Source organism: Vulpes lagopus, chromosome 3 (genome assembly GCF_018345385.1).
Source record: "Vulpes lagopus strain Blue_001 chromosome 3, ASM1834538v1, whole genome shotgun sequence".
NCBI classification, from domain to species: domain Eukaryota; kingdom Metazoa; phylum Chordata; class Mammalia; order Carnivora; family Canidae; genus Vulpes; species Vulpes lagopus.
Genome location: NC_054826.1, coordinates 64,112,199 through 64,135,388, shown reverse-complemented (window position 1 = coordinate 64,135,388; position 23,190 = coordinate 64,112,199). Strand labels below are relative to the sequence as shown.

General features: G+C 52.8%; 1 protein-coding gene across 23 annotated transcripts in view; it reads right to left on the bottom strand.

The window, feature by feature from the left end:
* Positions 1 to 22,635, bottom strand: part of CAMK2G (calcium/calmodulin dependent protein kinase II gamma) — a 54,843-nt gene extending 32,208 nt beyond the window's left edge. For 5 of the 23 annotated variants that reach the window (XM_041748139.1, XM_041748136.1, XM_041748138.1 and 2 more), the window contains exons 1-5: positions 22,408 to 22,629; positions 20,951 to 21,045; positions 9,752 to 9,811; positions 2,214 to 2,268; positions 1,264 to 1,329 (exon numbers count right to left, since the gene is read on the bottom strand). In XM_041748139.1, the coding sequence (XP_041604073.1) occupies positions 1,264 to 1,329; positions 2,214 to 2,268; positions 9,752 to 9,811; positions 20,951 to 21,045; positions 22,408 to 22,472 (341 nt within the window). In that variant the 5' untranslated portion in view covers positions 22,473 to 22,629. Of the gene's footprint in view, positions 1 to 1,263; positions 1,330 to 2,213; positions 2,269 to 9,751; positions 9,812 to 20,950; positions 21,046 to 22,407 lie in introns of all 23 variants that reach the window. The other 18 variants (XM_041748145.1, XM_041748142.1, XM_041748144.1 and 15 more) reach the window with 11 other exon arrangements.
* Between the last annotated feature and the right edge of the window lie 555 nt (positions 22,636 to 23,190).

The following is a 23,190-nucleotide window of genomic DNA, read 5'->3' as shown; positions in this document are numbered from 1 at the left end:
CTGAGGATCACTGGCCTTGAGAATGAGGCCCCAGGCGGCAGGTCCTACCAGGTATGTGAAGCAGGCTTGCAGAGTGGTGCTGGGCCCGTGACCTGGACTTCTTATTCCTCCTCTAAAATCCAATTCCGGGGCTTCCACAAGAGCCAAGGGGTCTTACCAGGCTCCAGGACACAGCCCATGAGTAGGCCAAAGAGACTTTAAGACTGGGCTGAAGAAGCAAGTCTCCACAGAAATGTATAATTAGAACAGAGCCAGGCTAGCAGGGAGAGCCTTCTGGCCAAAAATGGCAAAAGTGCGAAGTGTCCCAGCAGAGCCAGGCCAAGCCCACTGGTACAGTCACACACCACCCCTCCCCCTAGCCAGCTCTCCCTCCTCCCCGCCAGGCTCCCAGAGCTATCACCGCCTCCTCCTGCCCCAGAGTCTGGTCCTCCCCTGCTGGCACTGGAATTCATCACACCACTTGAGAATTTTTCCTGAGGCTGAAGCATCTGAAGTTGATCAGCAAACACTGGCCTCTCAGGGTTGAGAAATTTGTGAGGAAGCTGCACTCCCCCAATCTCTAGAGGCAGCCAGAGCTGCCACATATGCCAGATAAGCTGCAGGCAGGATGATCAAAACCAGGTTGTATGGACATCACCCTCAGAGAAAACTTGGGGCCGGGGGAGGAGCCGAGGCAGGAAAGGCGGGCCACAGAAACACCCGGGAGCTGTGGTGTGGGAGGAATGCTGCCAGGGCTTCTATGGGGGACTGAAGCCTGAGGCATGCAGCCAATGAACTGTCTTCCAGCCTGAGGACCCCCAGGTCAGAGCTCATCATGGTGGTCAAGAGACTAAGTGATCCAGGCTAGAATCTCTTTTGAGAAGGTTCCTGGTTGATTAGCCCAGATGTTTACACTCCTTCAGAACACAGACCACATTTCCTCCATCTCTGGTCATCCCCAGGGTGCCTTGCATACAGTACAATTTGTCAAAAGAAAAAAGCAGAGGTAGGGAGGGCCCTTGAGCAGGCTTGCAAGTACACAGTAGTGCAAAGAAAAGGTATTTTCGGGATGAAAGGGTAAAGGAGACTTGCAAGTGCTTCCCCCCAAAAAACGGATCTAACTTCTAACGTCGCCCATAAAATGCAGCCCAGGTCCAGCTGTATGGAATCTTTGCTCAGATAGGAGCTCTTCTGACCTATGTCCAAAGACTACTGAAACAGGCACAAAGCCTGCCCCCCTGAAGGGGCCAAGACTCACACTGAACTCCAGGGCCCTTGCCTTACCTGGCATCAGCTTCACTGTAGTACTCTCTGGCCACGATGTCTTCAAACAGCTCCCCACCAGTAACACTGCAACCAACAGACGGAGAGGGTCAGAGGAGGCAGGTCAGCTGGCCAACTCTAGCATCCAACAGGCAACAGGTCACACCATGGAACAGCTTTTAAAGAAATCCCAACTCTATATGCATTCCATCCAAGAGCCTAGAACATGTTCAATCCTTCAATGACATGGAGCTTCTCCTTGGGGTAACATGGGCCCTTCCTTCCTCCTGCACATTTCTGTTTCTATAACCTACAGGTTAGCTAATGCTCAGGCAAAGATGAATATACAGGGATAGAAGAGAAAATAATCAACCTCCTCAGAAAGTCATAGCTTTATTTGAGACCAGTATGAATACTAAGATACACAGCTGCCCAAGAAGGACAGACCTACTTCTAAAGTTAAAGAATAATGAGATCAAGGACACAGAGACCCAATCCTGAAAATCCTGGAGAGGCATTTCCAGGAGGTGAAGAGCTACTTTCGAGATATTAAACAACAACCAAAGTGGAGGAGAGACCAACTGGAGTCCAGTTGATGACTACTAGTAAAAGCCACCTTTTATTTCCCAGAATTTCTAAGGTCATGCGAAGAGCTGCATTCTATTTCTCTGCTAAGGACAACACACCAAGAAACAAGAAAAAAGCATCTGCACAAGGTGTGCTGCTGAACAGAAATACAAGAGTAATGCCATCCGGGGGTCTGGAGCCCTGGGGGAGACAGTGAGTGAGCAATGAGGTCCCCTCAGCAACCTGTCCATTAGCAGAGGAAGGTCAAAATCAAATCCTTTCCCTTGGGCAAAGGAGAAGGACCCTCGGCAGAGGCTCAAGACCCAGTTTAGGTCTTTTTCCAAGCCTTCATCATGAGCCAGCTGGAGGGAAAGGCCCCCAAACCCTCAGAAAGTGGCACTTACAGGTCAAACACGAGGTAGTGAAACCCTTCTTCAGAAATACTGTCATGGAGGCGCACTGCAAGAGAGGAGATGGGGACAGAGATTAACAGAGAGAAACCTTGGAAACCTATTGCTCTCCTTTGCAGCAGCCCCACCCCGGCCCCAGACTGTCAGCCTCACTGGACGGTGTTCTGAAGGAGTGGCATCGAGAAGCAGCAACATGCCCGTCACCCCCCCTCCCCACCCCCAAGACGAAGTGACACAGCCACAGAGCAGAGAAACAACCGGACCCCAGGTCCAGGGCTCTGGCTGTCACCGCAGACTGCCTCAGACATAGGCAAGAGATAGACACTTTGTGGCTAAGAAGTAAGACAAGACAGAGAAAAGCAAGAGCCTTCCCAGAGGGGCCAGTCCCAGAGAGGGAGGTCCTGGGATATGATGCGTGACAGTGTAACGCAGAGCGAGAGCAAGGGGCACCTAGGGAGGCTGACCGCAGAGGGACAGACAATGACAAGACGGGAGAGCCCAGGAGCTCTTCCACAGGAGTAGTTGGGCAAAGGGGAATTAGAGGGAGGGGAAGAAGCTAGAAAGGTAGAGCCCAGCAGGAAGGCACATGGAATGAGGCTGATGGATGGTGAGCATGGGAGGCAACGTGCAGACTCAGGCAATAACAGCAATCACTGTTTCTTCAGTGCTTCTCACATGCCAGGCCTGGGATTAGGCTCCTTGCACATGTTCCCTATTCTACAAGGGTGTACTGAGTGCCCACATGTCAGACTCCCTGCTAGCTGGTGGGATTTAGGAAGGACACGGTGGCTGCCTATGAGGAGTTTATTTTTCTGGACGACCATCCTGAGAGGAAGATTACTCCCATTCTCCAGATGAGGACACTGGAGGCTCAGAGACATCGTATCTTCGCAAAGGCCAAAGATGCAACGGATCAAGACGTAAACCCAGCGCTCTCTGACTCCAAAGACTGGTCTACACCCCTGCTTCCTATAAGAAATGTGGTGTAGCCCACACAGCCAGGCACCAGAGCAACGGAGACCATGAGAGAGACTACCCACGAACGCACCTACAACAGCAGCACAGATGGGCCCGGGAGGCCACAGCTCGGAGCAGAGGAGTGCAGCCCCTCCTCCAGAGCTCCTGGGCCAAAACCAACCTAATGTCTTCCGAGGTCTCCTCTTCAAGCTTCTGCCCACAAAGCCACCTCGGGCGTAAATGCCAACCCCTGAGTACCGTTATAATGCAAACACGAGGTGATGCTTTGGCGTACTGTCGCCACTGTCCCTTCCCTCACCTGAACTCTTGGGAAGGGGAACCTCTGTTTGACCTTCACACCACTCTTGGGCAGTTTCAGGAGCTCCTCACGGAGCACTTTAGGAATGGCCTGACACCAAACCGACCAGTGACATTCTTGGATACACAGAAGTCACCGTGTCTCTTCCTTGGCAGACCCCAGCTGCCAACAACCCCGGAAGACAGGCTCCATTTCCAGCATCAGACTGTTCCGTCCGGGCCGAGGCGCTTCCCTACAGCGTCTCCCACCACAGTAAAAGCAGCCAGAATGTAAAATACAGGGCTGTGGCTATCCCTCCCGCTCCATGGTTCTCAGCTGACAAGCGAGGACTTGGGCCTGCCAGGACTAGGTCGAGGGCCACCCAACTGTTTACACTTCACGTCGTTGCCTGCTTTATTTGATCTGATCTGGTTACTCAACTCTGATCTGGTTACCTCAAATTCCTCCCCAAACTGTGATTTACCAAGGGGATCAAAGGCAGGGGGTACTTCTAAAATCCCTTCTCCTCCACCTGCTCTCTCTGTACTTCAGCAAGCAAGCTCATACTTCTCTGGGCCTCCAGATGACAGGAGGAAGGCGCTACAGCCAGACGCATTCTTCCCTCCCATCCTAACCGATCATGCTCAAGTGGGCCTCCCCCAAAGCCCTGTGAGCCCCCTCCTCACTTGCGCTTCTCTGGTTTCCGTTGGTGCTGTACCCAGAGTCCTGCTGTAGCTGCTGCTCCCTCGCTTCCAAAAGGACTTTCCATTTAATTAAAAATTTGCTATTAAAAAGCATTAAAGTGTGTAATACAAATAATCCCCTGGAAATCAGCTGTCCCAGAAGCTGAAGACCAGCTTCGTTAGGGAGGTGACTAACAGTAGCAGGACAGTAAGCTAACAGTACAGCAGGTATGATGCTAACAACCACTCCCAGGGGAGTCCTGCCACCTGGCCCTGCCTCTCCCAGCATCCCCTGGAGCCCCCCAGGCCTGCCCCCTCATCCAGCACAGTGGAGCTGATAATGCAGCAAAAAGTACAGGTGCCCATGCCTATGCCAAGACAGGCAGGCAAGGGCACTTCCCTTTCTCCAGGAAGGCCACACACAGAGCCCAGGTGGCAGGCAGCAGGGCCAGGGAATCAGAAGAGAGGAGCGGCAATGGGAGATTAATCCTTCCAAGCCACCCAGCCCAGAGAATGGCTTTGATGTGTGCCCCAGAGCAAGGTACCATCAAGACAAGAAGGGACAGGTGCAAAAGGCCTCATATCTGAACAAGATACTTTTTTTTCCCATTTGTAAAGAAAATTAAGAGAACTGAGAACAAGATGAAAAACCTGACTGTACCCCTCTAAGTGCCTACTTAGCAGCATCTTGACAATCATGACCCAAGTTATAACAACTAACATTTAGTTGAGCTGTTTCTATGTGCCGGACATTGTGCCGCGTGCTTTACACACGTTATTTAATTGAGCTCTCACGTTACCTCTGTTATCCTCACCTACAGGAAGAAGACTGAGGCCCCAAAAGGAACTCATCCAAGGACATCCTAAGTGGCAGAACTGAGACGTGAAGCCAAAACAAACTGATATCAACTGACATCCTTGATGTCATAGAATTGCCTTCGAGGGAGTCACTCTCTCTGTCCCCTTGGGCAAAGGAACTCCAACCAGTCCCCCCTTGCTCTGGCCATTCTGATCTGCTCAACAGTGTCCATGAAGTGCCTTCCCTGATGCAGGCATGGCTGCAGGTGCCACGGATATAGCTGTGAGGAAGAGAAACCTCGCCCTGCTGCTGTGCAGCTTCTAGGTCAATGGGGAAGACAGGCTTTAAACCAGCACTTGCACAAACATATCACTAGGCAATACTGTGGTAAGGGCTACGGAGTAGACATAAAGGATGCTATGGATGCGTGGAAACAAATAATCTGACACCCAGCCCATTCCACAGATTAGAGGGCTTGAAGGCCAAGGGCCAAACCAAGTCCACAGGCAGGAAGACCTGAAAAAGGATTCTAGAGCATTTACTGCATGTCAGCGATAAAACGGATTAATGTTTTAAAAAAAACTATGGAGAGAAAAACAGCCCAAACACCTTAATACCTTTACTTGACGTTTCATACCTTCAAGGACTAACAACACCATAACCCAAATGCTGTGGCTATTTCTGATTCTTTAGAAACCACCCAACAATATGCCACATTTTAACTAGCAAATCTTGGCTCATAACACTCTGGAAAAGTGTCACTGTTAAAAGCGTCTGTAGCAATAGCATAGTGGGAAGGAGGCCCTACTTCCTAGGGGCCTGAGTCTCCCCTCCCCCGCTCTCCGCCAGGAGCAGGTGGGCAGGACTCCCCTCGGCAGAGATTTAGGAGCTGCTTGGACATGACTCAAGGTTTTCTTTTTTTTCTTTGCCCCTGTTTTTGCTCCACTTACTGTGAGCTCAATGGGGCCTGGGTCCGAGGCAAATGGAAGCCCTGCTTAAATATCTTATGGACTGAGCAGGGGCTGAGGATTTAGGGAAGGTCACTTCCAGGAGCTGGAGTCCCTGTTTTCACTGCTTCATTTCTGAGGCCTCCTTTGCCCACTGAATGAACCCTCTCACAACTCCACGAAGAGGCTAAATAATCTGCTGTAGGTCACAGTTAGACCAGCAAACCCCCTGTTCAAACTTGGACGACATGATACCGAAGCCACAAAGCTTGCTTCTCCACACACGGCCCACGGACCAGCAGCGTGAGCAACCCCCGCAGAGCATCCCCTCACACTCCCGAGCAGGCTCTGGCCCACCCCAGGCCTACTGCATCAGAACCTGAGTTTAACACAATCCCTCGGTGATTCCTGAGCACATGAAAGTTTCAGTAGTGCGGCTCTAAACCATAACACTAGACTGTGATCGAACCTGCTGAGACAACTCAGCACGAAGGAAGAGAGTCTATTCATTAGAGGAATTCAGAGCAGGGAGCAAGCAGATCACAGGTAGAACGTGCTCCATTCAGACTGTAGACAGTACTACTGCCGGCTCCTCCTCTCAACTCCACACCTCTGGCCACTCTCCCACAGTTTTAGGTTCTGCAGTATGCCTCATAACCAATAAGCTTTTTTTTTTTTCCATCAGTAAACTTTATTTTTTTTGAGCAGTTTAGGGTTCATAGCAAAACTGAGTAGGAAGTAGAGAAACCATCCACATACCACCTGCCCCACATATGCATAGCCGCCCTACCAGCAGCCTCCCCCACCAGACGGGCACATTTGTTAGGATTTGTTAGGATCAACGAATCTACACTGACACATCGTTGTCACCCCCAGGCCCCACAATTTACATCAGCATTCACTCCTCCAACAGGCTTTTCAACTCCTGGGATAGAATATCTATTAGGGAAAAAAACTGGAGAGGCCTGGTGCCTTGCACCAAATAGCCTTCTGAGTTCAAGTGCCTCCAAGTCTGACAGCAACCAAAGGGTGGCCATGTGATCTCTGTTCTCAGCTTCCTCAACTCTGCACCACTCTTGGGCTGGTCCACTTGTATCCCTACGGGATGGAGTTAAAGAAGCTGGAGCCAAAAGGGCCACAGCTCTGAAGGATGAGGCAGTGGAGAGAGGGGAAGAATAGTGAATTAGGGCACAGAACGGCCTCTTCTCTGCCACAAGCCAGATCAGGAACCATGGCAACCTCCGCCTCCTGGATCCACAGCCCCACCGCATCTCCAGGAGCCCCAGTTCCCACCGGAAGCCAGAAATCCTGGGCAGCCAGCTCTCCCAGGACACAGTCCTGACTCACCCTTCTCTCTTGCTGCTCTTGACCCCAGAATAAGGCCTCAGACCAACATCTCTCAGGACCTGGGAGCAGTTGTGAAATGAAGCACGATTCTAGGCAATCAGATGCTGACGAAGTAAGTGGGCCTGGCCTGGCCTGGCTTGGCTTGGATCTTGCAGACCTCCTAACAGAGCAGATGGCTGGGGTACATGGTCCCCCAACTGCCAGGTCCCCAGGTAGCCCTGGGAGTAGGTGATAAAAAGGAAAGAGCGGGATTCCTGGGTGACTCAGTGGTTGAGTGTCTGCTTTCGGCTTAGGTTATGATCCTGGGGTCCTGGGACTGAGTCCTGTATCAGGCTCCCCACAGGGAGCCTGCTTCTCCCTCTGCAGACTATGTCTCTGTGTCTCTCATGAATAAATAAATAATATCTTAAAAAATAAAATAAAAAGGAAAGAGCTACCAAACCAAGTATGGTCTAAAAGGTCAAAAGTATATAGTTAATTTCTAGAAATGCATAAAAAGAAGGGTACAACTGTTTTCAGCTAGAATCCCATGTTTGTCCTTCCTGGTCATTTCTCAACTGTCTTCATCTTACCCTAAGCCTTCTAGGGTCGATCAGGTCTGGGCGGCAGATAACGCAGACATGGTTCTGCGCCCTGCATTGCTTACCGCACCTTTTATTCTCCTTTCTACATGAGAACAATTCATCACTGCTCTATGAGTTGATCACAAGTAGCATAAGGGAAGGAAGTTGCTGTCCTCAGACCCTGAGACCTGGGACTGGAATGTCAAAATGCTTCTGTACTTTTGGAGGACTCTAGTGACCCACATGCTTTTTCTTCCTGTTCTGGAACTTCCAGGTTAGAGGTCACAAGCTCAAAAGCCTACAGAGACCAGGTAGGCAGCGCAAACATGAGGTAACAAGGAGTGGCAAAGGAAAATGGCCAGCTGGCTACGAAGGCAGCCACTGCCCAGCCCTCACTGACTCTGGCCGCACATGGATACAGGCTCGGAAGAGCCACAAGGTCTGACTGGAAAGCCTGGGAAGCAGAATTTTTTTTTTTTTTTCCCAAAATGCGAGATCTCATTTTTAAATACTGGCAAATAATAAAATATTTTTAGCCCACTGGGCTGGCCAAACAAAACATGCCTGAATTTGCAACTGCTGTTCTAGGCGTTTCTCTCATCGTCTCTCTCCTACCCAGGGTAACACACTGGTCCCCACCATGCAGTTAGACCAGGTGAGCGTCTACCTTCAGAGCTCACCCAGGGAGTTCCAGTAGTTGTAAGCCCAGGACCCGTCAGCTGAGAGGTGTTGGCCCCGCGGAACACACCGCACCAGCAGAGCTCAACAGGGGCTATGCCAATCTGCTTCAGGTGTAATCCAAGCTGCTGATTGCGATCTGTAAAGCCCTGCATGGTTGGAGTTCTGGTTACCTCAGAGCTGCTCCTCGCCCCTTCGGCTGGAGTACGACCTCAGCTCTCCCACATGAGAGCTCACGTTAAGCTTTTCCAGCCTGAGGTCTGGGAAACCAGAGGCTGGGTAGCTCTGGAGGAATCAGCAACCTTCGGCAAGTCACCTCACAGCCCTGGCCGCCAGCAGAGCCGAGCGGGCGGCCTCCGGGGCTCTGTGGGAGCCCCGAAATTTAGGCCATGCCTGAGGAGCAAGGAACACGTGTTTTTCTTTGTGATGACTCAGGGCTTTCAGGGAAAACCTAGGAGATGCTCCCTGCCCCGCCTCAAGTCAAGACTGGGGTTTCTGCTTAGACACTGCAGCCAGCCCGGCTTCCATCCCCTCTGCAAGAAGCGCCACATCAGGGCCAACGCTGTTGGCAAAGACTATTTCAGCTGAACAATGTAAAACGGAGCTCGAGTGGGTTGTGGCAGGCAAACCTCCTCAGGCTTTAGAACAACCAACAATGTGCTCTTGTGCCCCAAGTCAGGGTGGGAGCAGAGAGAAATCCTCTTAAATTTTTCTCCTTCCCCACGAGACTGGTTCCTGCCATCCCTTCTCCAGAGAAGCGAGGCGGGTGGGCAGCTTGCTTTCCTGGCTCTGGGGAATACAAACGGGAGCACCATGGAAACCCCCAGAGTGTGCACGACACCGTAACAGGAACAAAACTCTTTCAAGTCCAGAAACAAAATCCGGACCCTTTTACGATGGCTGTGGTAGGCCCCTGGTGAGGGACGCTGGCAGGCTACTAGCCCAGAACCTCACACGCTGAGGACCCTGGACCTCAGTCCAAAGACGGAAGGAGAAGGGGAAGAAAGGGAGTCTGAAACCTGTTCCAGTACCTCACATCCTAGCCCTGAAATGGCACAGCAGGGACAGAGACCCTCAGGTCTCTGAACCAGAATGCTCCAGAATTCTGAGCAAGACACAACGGTTATCCCACTTGGACAAAAAAATTACACCAGGCAAAGGTCCAGGGACAGAACTGGTTTCAGACACAAAAGCAATGGATCTCTGTTCTCCCTAATTTCTACAAAATGCCCAAGAAATACCCTGAGGGAAGGTGCTTACCAATGTTTGGATGTTTCAAAAGTCGGCATATCCGGGCCTCACGTTCTAGTTTCTGGTGATCTAAAAGCAAAAGAAAGAAAACAAAAACCATTAGCCATTTGTTCTATTTGGGGCCACTTCGCTATTCATAGTCCTTCAATTACTAGGCACCAACTATGCACTTTTTACTAATCTGCTAAATTAATGCAGCAAATCACGGCAATCCCAGAGACAGGTATCATGATTTTTTTTTAATGAGGAAATGCCCTAGGAAAGTCCCTCAAGTTAGTGAGAGGCACAGTCAGGACTTGAATCCAGGTTTTCAACTACACCTTTGCTACCATTTTCATTACAGCAGGGATTTCACTGGGCCAGGGTGTCCAGAATCTCTTTCTTGATAGAGACACTACTAATAACAAAGTTTTACTGAACAACTACTATATGATCAGGCACCGTGCTAGGAATTTCGCAAATAATCTGACTTAGTCTTCATAGTGTCCCCTGAAACATAATGATGCTGAGAACCAAGATGATGATGAAGATGATAACGATCTGACAAAATGATAACCAGAACTAACATTTCTCGAGAGCTTACTTCTACATTAGGTAGAATCATCTTTTAAAGTATTCTCGTAACAACTCTATGAGGCTGGCACTATTATGATGCCCATTCTACAGTAATCCTGCTCCTCCCCAGGATTCTCCTGGCCATGTACTGCCATTGAGCTCTTACCTCTTGGCACTCAGGCATTGGGGTTACTCTGTTTTGGTGAAAGGACCAGAATCTAGGAATCCCCAGGTGCAAGTAAGCTGCGCTGGTCAATTCCTTCCACAGGAAAGCAGAGCTCCAGGAAGTAGAAAGAGACGATGCTACGACTCAAAGCAAGGCGGCCTAGCAGCCTTCCCCCTTCTACCTGCTAGAATCCTGCCAAACAGTTCCCTCTTTCACAAAGTCTTCCCTGTTTCTCCTAGCAGATGTGACTTCTCTCTCTGAGATTCCCCCGTCTTCCACTGCCCTTTTTATAATTTTCACATTGTACATTACGTCCATTATCTTTCAGTCACAAGCTCTTCAAAGGGTGAGGCCTTTCTGACCAATGCTTCCTAGAGTTCCTGCCATAATAGGGGCTTCATAATGATTTATCAAGAACACCAATGGTAGGGATGCCTGGGTGGCTCAGTGGTTGAGCTTGCCTTTGGCCCAGGGCATGATCCCGGGGTCCTGGGATCGAGTCCCACATCGGGCTCCTTGCATTGAGCCTGCTTCTCCCTCTGCCTGTGTCTCTGCCTCTCGATCTGTGTCTCTCACAAATAAATAAACAAAATCTTAAAAAAAAAAAAAAAAAAAAGAACACCAATGGTAGTAACAACCATTAAACCATTATTTACTGACGATTCACCATATGCCAGCCAGAGGCATGTGTTATCCTATTTCATCCTCACCGAGACCCTGTGAAGTAAAGGATCTGATGAACTCCATTATGTGACCAATGAAGAAACTTAGGCTTAAAAAGTTAAAGTAACCCGCCCAAGGCCCCAGGCAGTGGATGCAGGTAGTCTGAGCCTCTAGCCCTTTATCACTATGCAATGATGACAGGATAAAGAAAAATGAGAACATCTAGTAAAGACTCCAGGCTTTGGGGGCATTTCTCCAGGTCCAGGCAGGTGCCTTCATATCCATATCTGCCAAGCAATTCCTGCCTCCCCTCATAAGGGCTTCTGCCCACCCAACCCCTACCTCAACAGCAAAGAGCCTCTGTAGAGCTCCCTATGAGCCCCCAAACCATCCTACCAGGTGGGTGCTATGAATATTACCATTTCACAGATAATGAAATGGAAGCCCACAGGAATTAAATAACTCGCCTGAGAGCCAACAGCAGGAAAGGGATAGAACTGGGATTCGAACCCAGGCCTGCCAAGATCATGTAGTCTGAAATAATGCAGGGATTACAGACTAAAAGGAATTCAGATTTGTTATTTTACCAATCACCCTGTTTTGTCCTAAACTTTCCCTTTAGCAACAGCCCTGCTTTGTGGAAGGAGGTGGGGACAGGCAGAGATTAGTTCCTGCTGCCCAGCTAATCCAACCCAGCTGCCCAAAGATCTGGGTCAGGCCTTCCTTTCCATCCTCAGGTTCGGCATTACCACTGACCAGGGTGCATCCAGAGAACCAGAGGGGACCCCACTCTCCCCCATCACCTGGGATCCATCGGGATCCTGGAGTTAGCTGAGGAAGTACTGTTAGCCCTGTCCAGTGGCAGGGGGGCTTGCTTCTTTCTGATCTGACCAGGAAGATGTCAGGTCTATCCTGACCTTCTTACCAGCTCCTGGAATTGGGATGGAAGTACCAAGCTAGCCAGCCCCAAAGCCTCCCCCACTCTGACTACTCACCTCACTACCTTCTGACCCACACCTCTGGGGCTTGGCTGCCCAGGCAGGTGCAGGAGAACAGCATCTTGCAATGCGGAGGTGGCTGCTGAGGGGAAGGCCTGGAAGATTAATGTTTATCTCCTCCCTTAAGTCTCTTACTGGCTAATGGTTACAGTCCCACAAGAGCAACAGCACTAAAAATAAGGGTGCTCTGGCTTTACCAGTGACTCAGAACGGAGAGAGGAGAGACAGATTCGTACTTCCAGCTCCTCGAAGGAGCTGCCCAACGTCCAGAGGGTCCTTGATAGCCACTTAATTCAACCCTATGTCCAAGGAGCTCAGTCCCTGCATCTTCTCTGAACCCTAGGCTGCTCCTTGGTCTTTGCTCTGATCCTTAGCATGACTCCACCCATTAACACAAGAGTTTTGGGGTCAGACGGCCATGGGCTGAGTCTGAACACTGCTATGCCAGGTGAGTTATTAAATCCATCTGAGCCTCATTCAATTCATTTGAAAACACTGTTCTGAATGCTATGGATACGGCAGTGAACAAAACAAGACAAAAACCCCTGCCTTCATAGAAGCTAGTGGGGCTGGGGGAGGGACAATCAGAAATGGCACGTTAAATGTCGTGGCAAGTGCAATATAGAAAAATAAAGCAGGGAAGGGGAACAGTACACATTTAAATAGGATGGTCACCAAAAGCGAGGAAGTGACATTTGATTAGACCTGGAGGAGGTGAGAAAAGGAGCCAGGCACATATCTTGGGAAAGAGTTTCCTCACTTCTAAAGCGGAGGCAGTGATATCTGCAGATTAAATGAGGTAATCGGGTAAATGCTCAGTATAGTGCCTGGCACAGAGTAAGAACCTCAGCCGTGGCTCTCAGCAGAGACACCGAGAATCGGATCCACTCTCCCTCAGGTTGGGCAGCCAGAGAGTCCACAACACACCAGCAGAGCCCTCTAACTTGGCTCGGCTGCAGCCCTCATGGGCGTGAAGGTGTTCCCTCCTGTTATGCAGGGGCTCGCCTTTGTCTACAGTCTGCAGGTGACAGGTCAGCAACAGGGGTTTCAGAGAAAGGACAGCCTAGGAAGTGCCACTACCTGCAGGATCCCTCCTTTTCCTAGGCATCACCCTTGGTGGCTGTGGCGTCCTGCCATCCAGAAGCTCTGCTCTGCTCAATGAGCCATGTGGTTTCTGCCTACCATACTCTCCCTGCGTCTTTACACCATGCACATCAGGCCAGTACCCCAGCCTCTCCAGTGTTGTTTCCTGTCCCTTTCCCCCACACACACCTCCTGTCCTGTAGTCCCCTCCAGGACTGGTCCATGTCTGAGAAAAAGCAGAGGGCTCCACCCCAGCAGCAGCAGTGGTATTTCAGGAACAAATATGGTTTGTACGATATCTTTCCCAACTGCAAGGGCTAAAGCACAGCATCACAACCCCAAAAGCAGTGGAGCCACTAAACTGACTCGGTCCACAGTGGCAGGTCTAGGGCCTGTCTGGGCATCCTAAGGTGATAACACACCAGCTGGTGCTTTTGTCACAAAGATGGCCTTCTCCCCGAGATACCCCTCCTCCATTGACCACTGAGCTCTCTGTTCCTAGGCCTTCCAAGGCTGACCCTCTTCCCACCCACCTTTCAACTGGGCTATTCCCCGCCCCCTCACGTGGCCCAGCCCCCCCTTCCTGTTTGACAACAGCCACTTCCCGCTTTTGCACAGGGCCACTTCCTGCCTGCCTGTGTGCTGCTGCCATGGAGAGACCCACCCCTGTCGACCTTCAGCCCAGCTCGAACCACATCTCTCTGCAAGGTTTTCCCTCTCAATAGCAGAGGTAGCAACAGGAGCAGAAAGCAGAAGTGGCCGTTATCAGGGACCTGCTGGGGCCTTCCCCAACAGCCCACCCAAGCCAGAGTCAGGTCCAAGAAACAAGTATCCCTGCAGGCCTTGCCTCTCCTGCCTTTTGCCCAAGCACTTCAAGACTTGGTTCAGGCCAAGGACCCATCACAGGAAGAGCAGCAAGGAGTGACCAAGTAGTCCGTGCCAAAGGAGGCAGAGAAGAGGAAGCAGTGAGCAGACAGCGTGAGGCAAAGGGGAGGCAAAGTTCTAGAACCACATCCCCCCTAAATCCAAAAGAGAAGCCTTTTCCAAATGTACTTTCCTTCCCCTGATAGGATAAAGGGCCAGGGAAGGCTGGCCCCTGACCCTCCATGGCCCTGCACGGACATGACTGATTTAGTGACGTTTCTCTAAAACCACAAATGCCAGCACTAGCTTCAAATAAGATTCTACTGCCACCTAAATACGCAACTGTCTGTAATGGGAAAGAACCCAGAGTCCCATCCCAGTTATGAGGACCCTCCCCAAATTCTAATCACAATGACACTTTTGACTTTTCAAAGGGTATTTCAAGGGTCTGTGCCTGGACCCCCAACATAAATGAGAAGGTTCCTACAGCTTCCTACAGCCTAATTTCAGATGCTTCAAGTGGAGTGCCTCCTCCTGCTGCCCTCCTGAGTGCCCTCCTCCTCCTCCTTCCCGAGTGGGAGCAGCAGAGGCCCCCCCGTCTGGCCCCCAGAGCATCACTATGAAGAGAAGAAACAAGGGCACCATAGGGATTTGGTGTCATAATCCACATTTCCAGCTGCTTATAAACAGCCCCTGGTCTTAGGCACTGACCAGTGGGAATCCCAAGCCACAATCCCACTGACCTCATCCTGACACTGCGATGCCATATCCCTTCCTCTTTGAATCTCACTCTAAAGGTGCAAAGAGTCTCCAATTAAGAGCAAAGTCCAACCAGCATGTAAGAGCATGGGTCCTGGCTTTCGAATTCCTTCACACTCACACAGCTGGGACCAGTCGAGGGCCGTGAATACAGTAGGATGGGGCCCAAAATGTGGTCACATGAACTCCCCCAGGCTCTGTCCCGGAATCTGGCATCCTCCCTTTCCTTTTAGTCCTTACCCATGCAGCTTCAACAAGGTAACACAAAGACCCAAGCCCCACTTTGGCCTTTGTGTCTTCAGAGAAGCTTGAACTAAGGAGGGAAGGGAGAGAGACACCAAGAAGTGGTCTATAGCGAAAGTCTCCCCAACCAGCTTGGATGGAGAAAATCCCCATGGGGTCACTTGCAAGCTCCAAGAAGACAGGGCTCTGCCGCTGGACACTCTGGATGCTCTCAGGGCCAGAGCAGGGTCAGCCGCTGAGTTCTCCATGCCCCCAGCAGGGCTCTGGGTGCCTGCAGCCTTTGCCCACTGTTTTGGTGACATTTCCTTCATGGTAACCAGCCCCAAGTAAAACATCCCAGGAAGCAGCCCCTAAAAATAGCTCCTCCCAGGGCAGCAGCAAGCGGGGGGGAGGGGAAAGAGAGGGAGGAGAAAAGAGGGGAGCAGATGGGAAGCTGCTGCCGTGCTGATAGGACCCAGGAAGTAGAGACAGTGTTGGGGGCGGGGGGCAGCGGCTGGAAATATCCCCACTACAGAGGGGTCTATACCTAGAGAGGTGGGTACAGATGAGAGCCAGGCCTCAGCGAGCAAAACAGAGGGGTTTGCTCCCCCGGGCTTAGAGCTCTGGGCCTAGATAGAGGTGTGGGGATGTTATATCAGCATTCATCACAGGAACAGAATGCCCAGAATCTCTGTTTTAAAGGGAAGAGCCACAGGGTAGGTGAAAACTATATTGCTTGAGGATGCTGGGGTCAGAGCACTGGCAAAAATCAGTGGCATACTCAGAGCTCAAAATAAACAAACCAACCTTTGGTGCCTTGGTTTCCCCACTGGCCCTGGGGCAGATCTTTCTGGCCATGGGTGGACAACAAAAGGCCTCTGCCGAGAGGCACTCAAGAGGTGCAAAGTGCCCATCTCTTCCTGTCATCACCCTTTTGGCACCCATGGGATCAGGCCCTTGTCGGCCTGCCAAGGCTGTCCAGAGAGCAAGCACAGAGCTGGGGGCAGGAGTCTGTCATACCCATTCCTTCCCTTCCCTTCCCTTCCCTGTCTCTAGCCTCAGCAGAGAATGGGGTCAGTCACTCACCTCTAGGGTTTCAGCACAGGTTATGATGAGAGACCAGGGCAAGCAGTAGGGAGAGAGCAAGGATGGGGCCACCTTCCAACCTCCATCCCTATCCATGAGGCCAGTACCCAAAGTCATTCTGGGAAGGCGGGTGGGATGGCAGGGTGACAGGCAAATGTTGTATGAACTGATTCACATAGCTCACAGGGTGACTGTATGACAAAACCGGCCCAGGATAAGTCTTGGCCCAGAAAAGGGACCACCAGGCTGCTTTCTCATCCACTCAGGGGGACGAGTCAGTGGAAGCTCAGTCATTTATAGACAGGATGCCCATTTCTCTGTCAACAGAAATTGACTGGCCTGTTATCCTCAGGAGGAAAGCACAGTTTTCCATACAACCTCCTTAAATGCTTCCTCAAGTAGCAGCGTCCCAGTGTTCCAGCACTGCATAGATTGCTCTTCCTCTCCAACCACCACCACCTCCCCAGCCCTCCCCTCTCCGCCTCCCCTCGCTTCACCCAGATCCTTAACAGGAAAGTCTCACTTGAAGATACCGCAAGGGACACAAATGTCATGGGGGCTACTCAGGCCAACACTAAGGGGGTGGGGACTTGCAGCTGGCACCACCAAGGGGGATCCTATTTCAGTCCCCAGGGCCAGCTGGACCCAGAAAGGGACAGCCTTTGCCCTTCTGGTGGCCAACATGCCACAACCTTCAGCCACTTAGCTTGCCGTAGCCTTGGACACAGGCTGACACCCCAATCCGGGGGCTCAGGAGGAGGCCCCTCATCACAGAAAAGCCCATGTGCACAGATGGCCACATACCGGCAGAGATGCCACCTGGAGACGGCCAGGCCAGGGTTTGTCTGGTAAATCTCAGAGAACATGACAAGAGCGATCGTTGGTGCCGTTGCTGATTTTAGATGGCATTTCTTAAAGCGTGGCTATGGGGGCCATCTGCATGAAATCTACTAGGGCACTTGTTTAAAATGTAGAGTCTGGGTCCCAACCCCAGACCTCCTATGGATAGAGCCCAAGAATCTGTACTTTTTAACCAGTACTCAGGTGATCTTTTTGCACACTAAAATTGAAAATCGCTGCTGAGAGGAAGTCCCAACATTGCCCTATAAGGCCATTACTGACAGGGAAGAAAGAATTGTAAGCTACACTATCTTCCTACATCTCGCACCTGCCAAATAGGCCCCAAACACAGGTCTTGAACCTGTGTCCTCTCCAACAGCCGTGTCAGGCCTACAGTCTGGCTCCACGGATCAGAAAGGGGGAACCCAAGCCAGCACTAGGGTACGAGGGTTCCAACAACTTGGCTCTGAGTTTCCTGAGAGTCAAAGCCAAGAAGCAACCATGATTGGTTACGTAGTCCACTGAATCCATTCATTGGATGTGTACAGGCCAGGTATGTGTCAGGCACTTTGTTGGGCCCTGCCCACACAGAGGTAAAGAAATAAATAGATGTGGTCCCTACCCTTTACCTCCCAGGTCCTCAAGAAGAGGAAAGCTTTTATTTACATTTAGCCTCAATAGAAATTTCTTCAAATGGGGTATACAGATTAAATAAATAAACACAGCAAGTGCTGCAACAGATTTCAAAATATTGTTTCTGGTAGCATCTCTTAGTAAGGCCAAGTACCCACTGTAGTAAAAGCAATTGGAATCTAGATAAATGGTCCAAATACAGAGGTTCCTTATGATGCGAACTGTTCCAAGGATAAATCCTAAATTACGGAAGAAGAAAGGACCATTTGCCCTTCAACTATAGCAATATGGGGAAACGCTTTGGATGTAAGCAAGAGAGCAGGATATAAAATGTTATGCTCCACGAGGTGAAAATCTATATGCATATGAATAAAGATAAGAAGGGAATCTGAAGATTTAAAAATAAAAAAAGACATAAGGGCTCAGGCTCCTTGGGGGGGTGCTCTTAAATCTTAAAATAACGACTTATCATTGCCATCACCTGGCCCACTAGCTCCTGCATCCAAGCCTATTTTAAATGCCTCCTTCAGCCTAGTGGAGAGCTAAGCTTGGAACCATGGGCTCCCTTAAGAGCCCCAACTCCACACCTATCACTGTTCCAAGCAGAGGGAGTGACGTTATGTGACTTTCAGTGACTTTACGGAGACAGGCCTGCAGACAAAGACGGTGCTCAACACACAGCCACCCGAACTCCACAGCTGTGAACATGGGCCCCCGAGGCCACAACGACAAGAAACAACGTAGCAAAAGAAGGATTCCCATCCAGGTCCAATCCCCCCATAAGACCAGGGGACCTCTCCCTATGCCTCCTGAGCATTTCACCATTGATGCCAGGAGAAGCAGCTTGATACCCTTTTCTTTCTCTCAATTCGCAGCACAGAAAATCACAAACAAGAAGACAGGCAGAGAGACTCAGCAGAGCGAGCCCCTTCAGCCCCTCACGGATGACTCTGGTGGGCCCACCACATTCCCAGACACAGAAATCCAACACCTGCGGAGCCCTAGACAGGGAAGAGTGAAACCCAGCTCCAGCTGCTGCACCTTTATAAAATATACAGCGTAAACTGAGAGGCTGTAGGGAAGCCATGGGCCTTCACTCCCTAACCCCGTGGGCATCAGCCCAGTGGGCGCCCTGGCCCAACTCTCCACGAGCTCACATCCCCTGTGCCCACACCTACAGCACAGCCCCCAGCTTGGTCCCTCCATCTCCAAGACAACACCCTCCCACTCTCCCACCTCCAAACGGTACTGCCACTGACAGATTCCTGACCCTCTTGTTGGCATCCGTGCCCATCAGCCGGGACCAGGCCTCTGTCCCTAAGTTAACCTGGCACATAAGCCACACAACAGAGCCCCAGTCTTGGCATAACTGTCTCAAGAGGGGGAGTTGATGTCTGAAGCATATGATCTTACACAAGAATCCTTTCCTTGAGGAAAAAAAAAAAAATCAAAGAGAAATCAAACCTCATCCAGTTTGGGCAGGGAGAGAAAGATGTCAGTTGGAGAAGACAAGACAAGGTTGAAAGGAGGTGAAGGAGGCAATAGGACATGATGACACAGGTCAGGGAAGTTCAGGGGGGTAGGGAAGGAGGAGAGAAATGACAGCTGAAGGCAGGCAGCTCCACAAAGTCACCACGACAGCTACCCTCACATCCCTGAGTGTGGCTCCCAGCATCCCTCCGTCCCTCACCCCTGGGTCAGAGGACACTGGTGAGATGAGGAACACGAAGCATTGCATCATTAACTCAAGACACCAGACACCGGCCCCATTTCTGATGCACCAGGGCTATGCCGTGTGGGCACAGGAAGGTATCCGCTCTTGCACTGCCGTCCCTGCCTGCGCCCTGCACCCTTGGCCAGAGGATGTCTGCCAAAGAGCCCAGCCCACTGTGTCATCCCCCTACCCCAGGGGAGGAGGGCATCTGACTGCCCACATTATCTCTATGGCAACCATTGCCGCCGACTCAAGGTACCCAGAGAGAAAGAAAACAAACAAATAAGTCAACTTTATAGCCAATGTAGAGAAACAGCAAGAGATGGAGGCTGGGAGACAGTAAGACAAGCCCTGTCAAAAAAAAAAAAAAAAAAAAAAAAGACAAGCCCTGTCTGTAGGGAGGAAGAGAAGCCCTCCCAGACACGGAGGCAGACACAGCCCTGCTAAACCGGTCCCGGAACAACCAAAAACATGACAGAAGCCCACTGTCATCTCCATGGAATTTAATAGCTTCTCTGATACTTAGGGACATCAACTATATCTCTCATGCCAGAGTCGTCTGGGTCACTATTAGCCACAGTCCTCACCTTCCCCAGGGCATCTGTATATACTCCTAATATATGTGTGGCATCCTATTGCCCCATACAAATTCCTTTCACTGGGTCTAAAAACCTTTGTCCCCCTGCTGCACCGTGCAGCCTTCAGTCTTCGACTGACGATGACGATGACCCATCCAAATACCTCGGTACTCACCAGACCTGTTCACAGAGCACTTCACACATTGCTGGGTCTATACCTATCAGATGAGGTGAGTTTGGCAAGCACCCAATGCAAGGTTCAGGGAGTGTAGGATCGAGGTGTGAAAGACAGGGCTTCACTCTCCTGGCCTCAGGTACTCAGGAGGATCTCACAAAAAAGGCTCCACGGCCTGAGCCTTCACAATCCTCAGACCTGGAAGCCATGCGGCTCCCACCCAGACCAGGCCATTGAGTTTTCCAGACCATGAGGCATCACCCTCCACCCAGGACAGGCTGCATCTGCTGCTGCACCACTAACTTTGTAATTTGATCAAAAAAGCAATCAAGTTCATCTGGCAGGATTTGTTCCCGAGAAGCCCTCGCCAGTAGCAGCCTCCCCTGATGTTTACAGATTCCCTTCCCTTGGGAGTCTGTTCTGCCGCCTGGTGGGCAGGGGGAGGCTGGATTTGTCAGAGCTGTTCATTTACTGCATTTCCATCCGAAGTCACCACTGGGGCATGGGGATTAGGACAGGCCTAGAGTGGCTGTCCACTGCCCCCACACAGAAGACTCCAAATTAGGAGCTCTCCGTTCCCTGCTACCACAACTCCCCACATCTCTCCCTGCCTTAAAGACCAAACTCTCTTGAGCCTTCAGGTACCATTCCTCCCTGTGGCTACCTACAGGTCTTACATCTTTTTCATTCTTTTCTACCTGAGCACTTCTGGTTCACCATGCAACTCCTTGCCTGGCTTCCAAGTCAAGCAACCCTGAAACTCCAATTCTTCTGCAGGGGCTAACATGCACAACCCCCAATTCCTGGAGCATCTTCAGAAGCTAGAGCCTTGGAGGCGGCCTAGGGAGAGGCCAAGATGGGGAAACACTCACCCCGGGCAGATAACTTCTTGGTATTGATGATTTTTGCTGCATACTCTTGCGTGGAGGTTTTCTTCACACACCTGCGGACCACAGAGAAAGCACCCCTGGAGGGAGAAGGGGGAAAGAACTGGGACACGGAGCAGAGCAGAGTGACACAAACATGCTTCAGGTCTGAGAACAGCGATGCTCCCATCACCAGCCCTTCAGTCAAAATCAGACCCACCAGCATAGTGGCCATCACCCTCTAACGTGGGGTAGAAGGATGTGACCACTGCAGGACACTGAATGGATGCGGGGGTGGGGGGGAGGACCACCTCATCCCACCCTCACATCTCTAGTCGCTGGACAAAGCAACAGCCCCAACCTCAGGCTGTACATCAAGAGCTGGTGGGCAATGCTTAAAACACACACCTGCTGCATCTCACGGACAGCCCTGCAGTCCCGGCCAAGAGAACCAGGAGAAGGGACAGACCCTGCCCTTCTCTCAGCAGGAATAGTTGAGGGTAGGGGAAGGAGAGATTAGAAAGAGGGTATGATTGCGGGAGAGAAATCTCCCTCAATCCTGGGGGAAGGTGAGAAAGTGAGGCTCAAACCCCTAACAGCCGGCATCATCCCACTGCATCCCCGGCTCGACTGGCGGCGGGGAAAGACAGGATCTAGTTGTGGGTCTCAGACATCCGTAGCTCCCCTACCCCACGATTTTTTCCACTACTTTCCCCCCAAAATGGGAGCTCGCACTCTCCGGCTCTGGAAACGTCTAGGGGGGCGGGCAGGGCGGGGGCTGCAGTGGCCGGGCTCGGCGCCGCGGGTGGGGGTGGGGGGGGCCGGGGCTGCTGCAGCGGCCAGCTCAGTGCAGAGGGGAGGGGGATGCTGCGGCTGCGGCGCGCGGCTCCCGGGACCACTGCAGGGATAGGGGGAGGGGACAAGGGGGTGCTGCAGCACTGCCCAGCAGCGGGGCTGGGATCCTGGAAGCATCAGTAGCGGGGGGCGGGGCCGGGCACCAAACATCCCCCCACACTCGGGCACCGCAGCGGGGTTGGAGCTGCAGGGCCGGGGAGGGTCCAGAGTGCCAGGCGCGTGGGACGTGGGACAGGGTGCTGAGTGAGCTCCAGAGCAGGGTGAGGAGGGGGCGCGGCGAGCAGGCGGGGGCAGAGTGGGGGGCGCCTGAAGGGTGAGGGAGGGGCGGGGCTGGAGGGCGCCCAGGAACCGTCCGGGGGCTGCGGTCCCCGCGGCAGCGCGGTGTGCAGCAGCCCGGGCAGCTGCTGCAGGGCGCGGAGGGGGCTGCGGGGCAGCGAGCTGGGGGCCAGGGGCCCCGGAGGCGGCGGGCGGGAAAGGCTGGGGGTGGGGCGGGCCGAGGGGGCGCCGCAGCGGCCGGTGCAGGGCCGGGGGGCGGGGCGAGGAGCCGCATAGCGCCCGGGCGGCGGGGACGGGGTGGGGGGCCGCGGCGCGCGGCGGGCGGGCCGTACTTGCCGAGCTCCTCGAAGAGCTGGTAGTCGTCGGTGAAGCGGGTGCAGGTGGCTGTGGTGGCCATGCTGGCGGGCGGGCGGGCGGACGCGGCGGTGCAGCCCGCGCCGACGTCGGTGCACAGTCACCGCCGCCCGGCCGAGGGAGCAAGAGGAGGAGACGGGGCTGAGCCCGGCAGCACCGCGAGACTTTACCGGGGAGAGCGAGGGAGGGAGGGACACCCCCGCGCCCGCCCGCCCGCCCCGCCCCCAGCCCCGCCGGCCCCCCGCCCGGCCCCCGGCCCGCCCCGGGGAGGGGCCTCCCGCCGCCGGCCCCGCCCCGCCCCGCCCCGCCCCGCCCCGGGAGCCGCCCGGCCGGCCGCGCGCCGGGGAGCGCGGGAGCGCGGGGGCGCGGGGGTCCCGGCCCGGGCCCCCCGGGGAGCCGGAAGCCTCGCGACCTGCGGGTTTGCCCCAGAGCCGGCCCTGCGCGGGCTCGGAACGTGCGTGCTGCGTGCGTGGGCCGGGGGCGCCGCGCGGTCGGGCCCACCGAGCTTTCCCGCGGCCCTTCGCCCCCGGCCCCGCTCCCACCCTGTGGAGAGCGCGCCAAGGTCAAAAAGTCGCCGTCAGGCCGCACCCGCCTGTGCGGGGCGCGCTCTCTCAGCAGCCTTCCCTCTGGGAGGGAAGTCTGGACCTGGGCAAGCCTCAGGGCCGTTATTAGATAAAACCCTTCAGGCACGGTTTGCTCAGGGAGACCAGGCCGGGCCCAAGGATGCAGGTGGGACTCTGCCTTCCTGCCGCTCCCGCCTT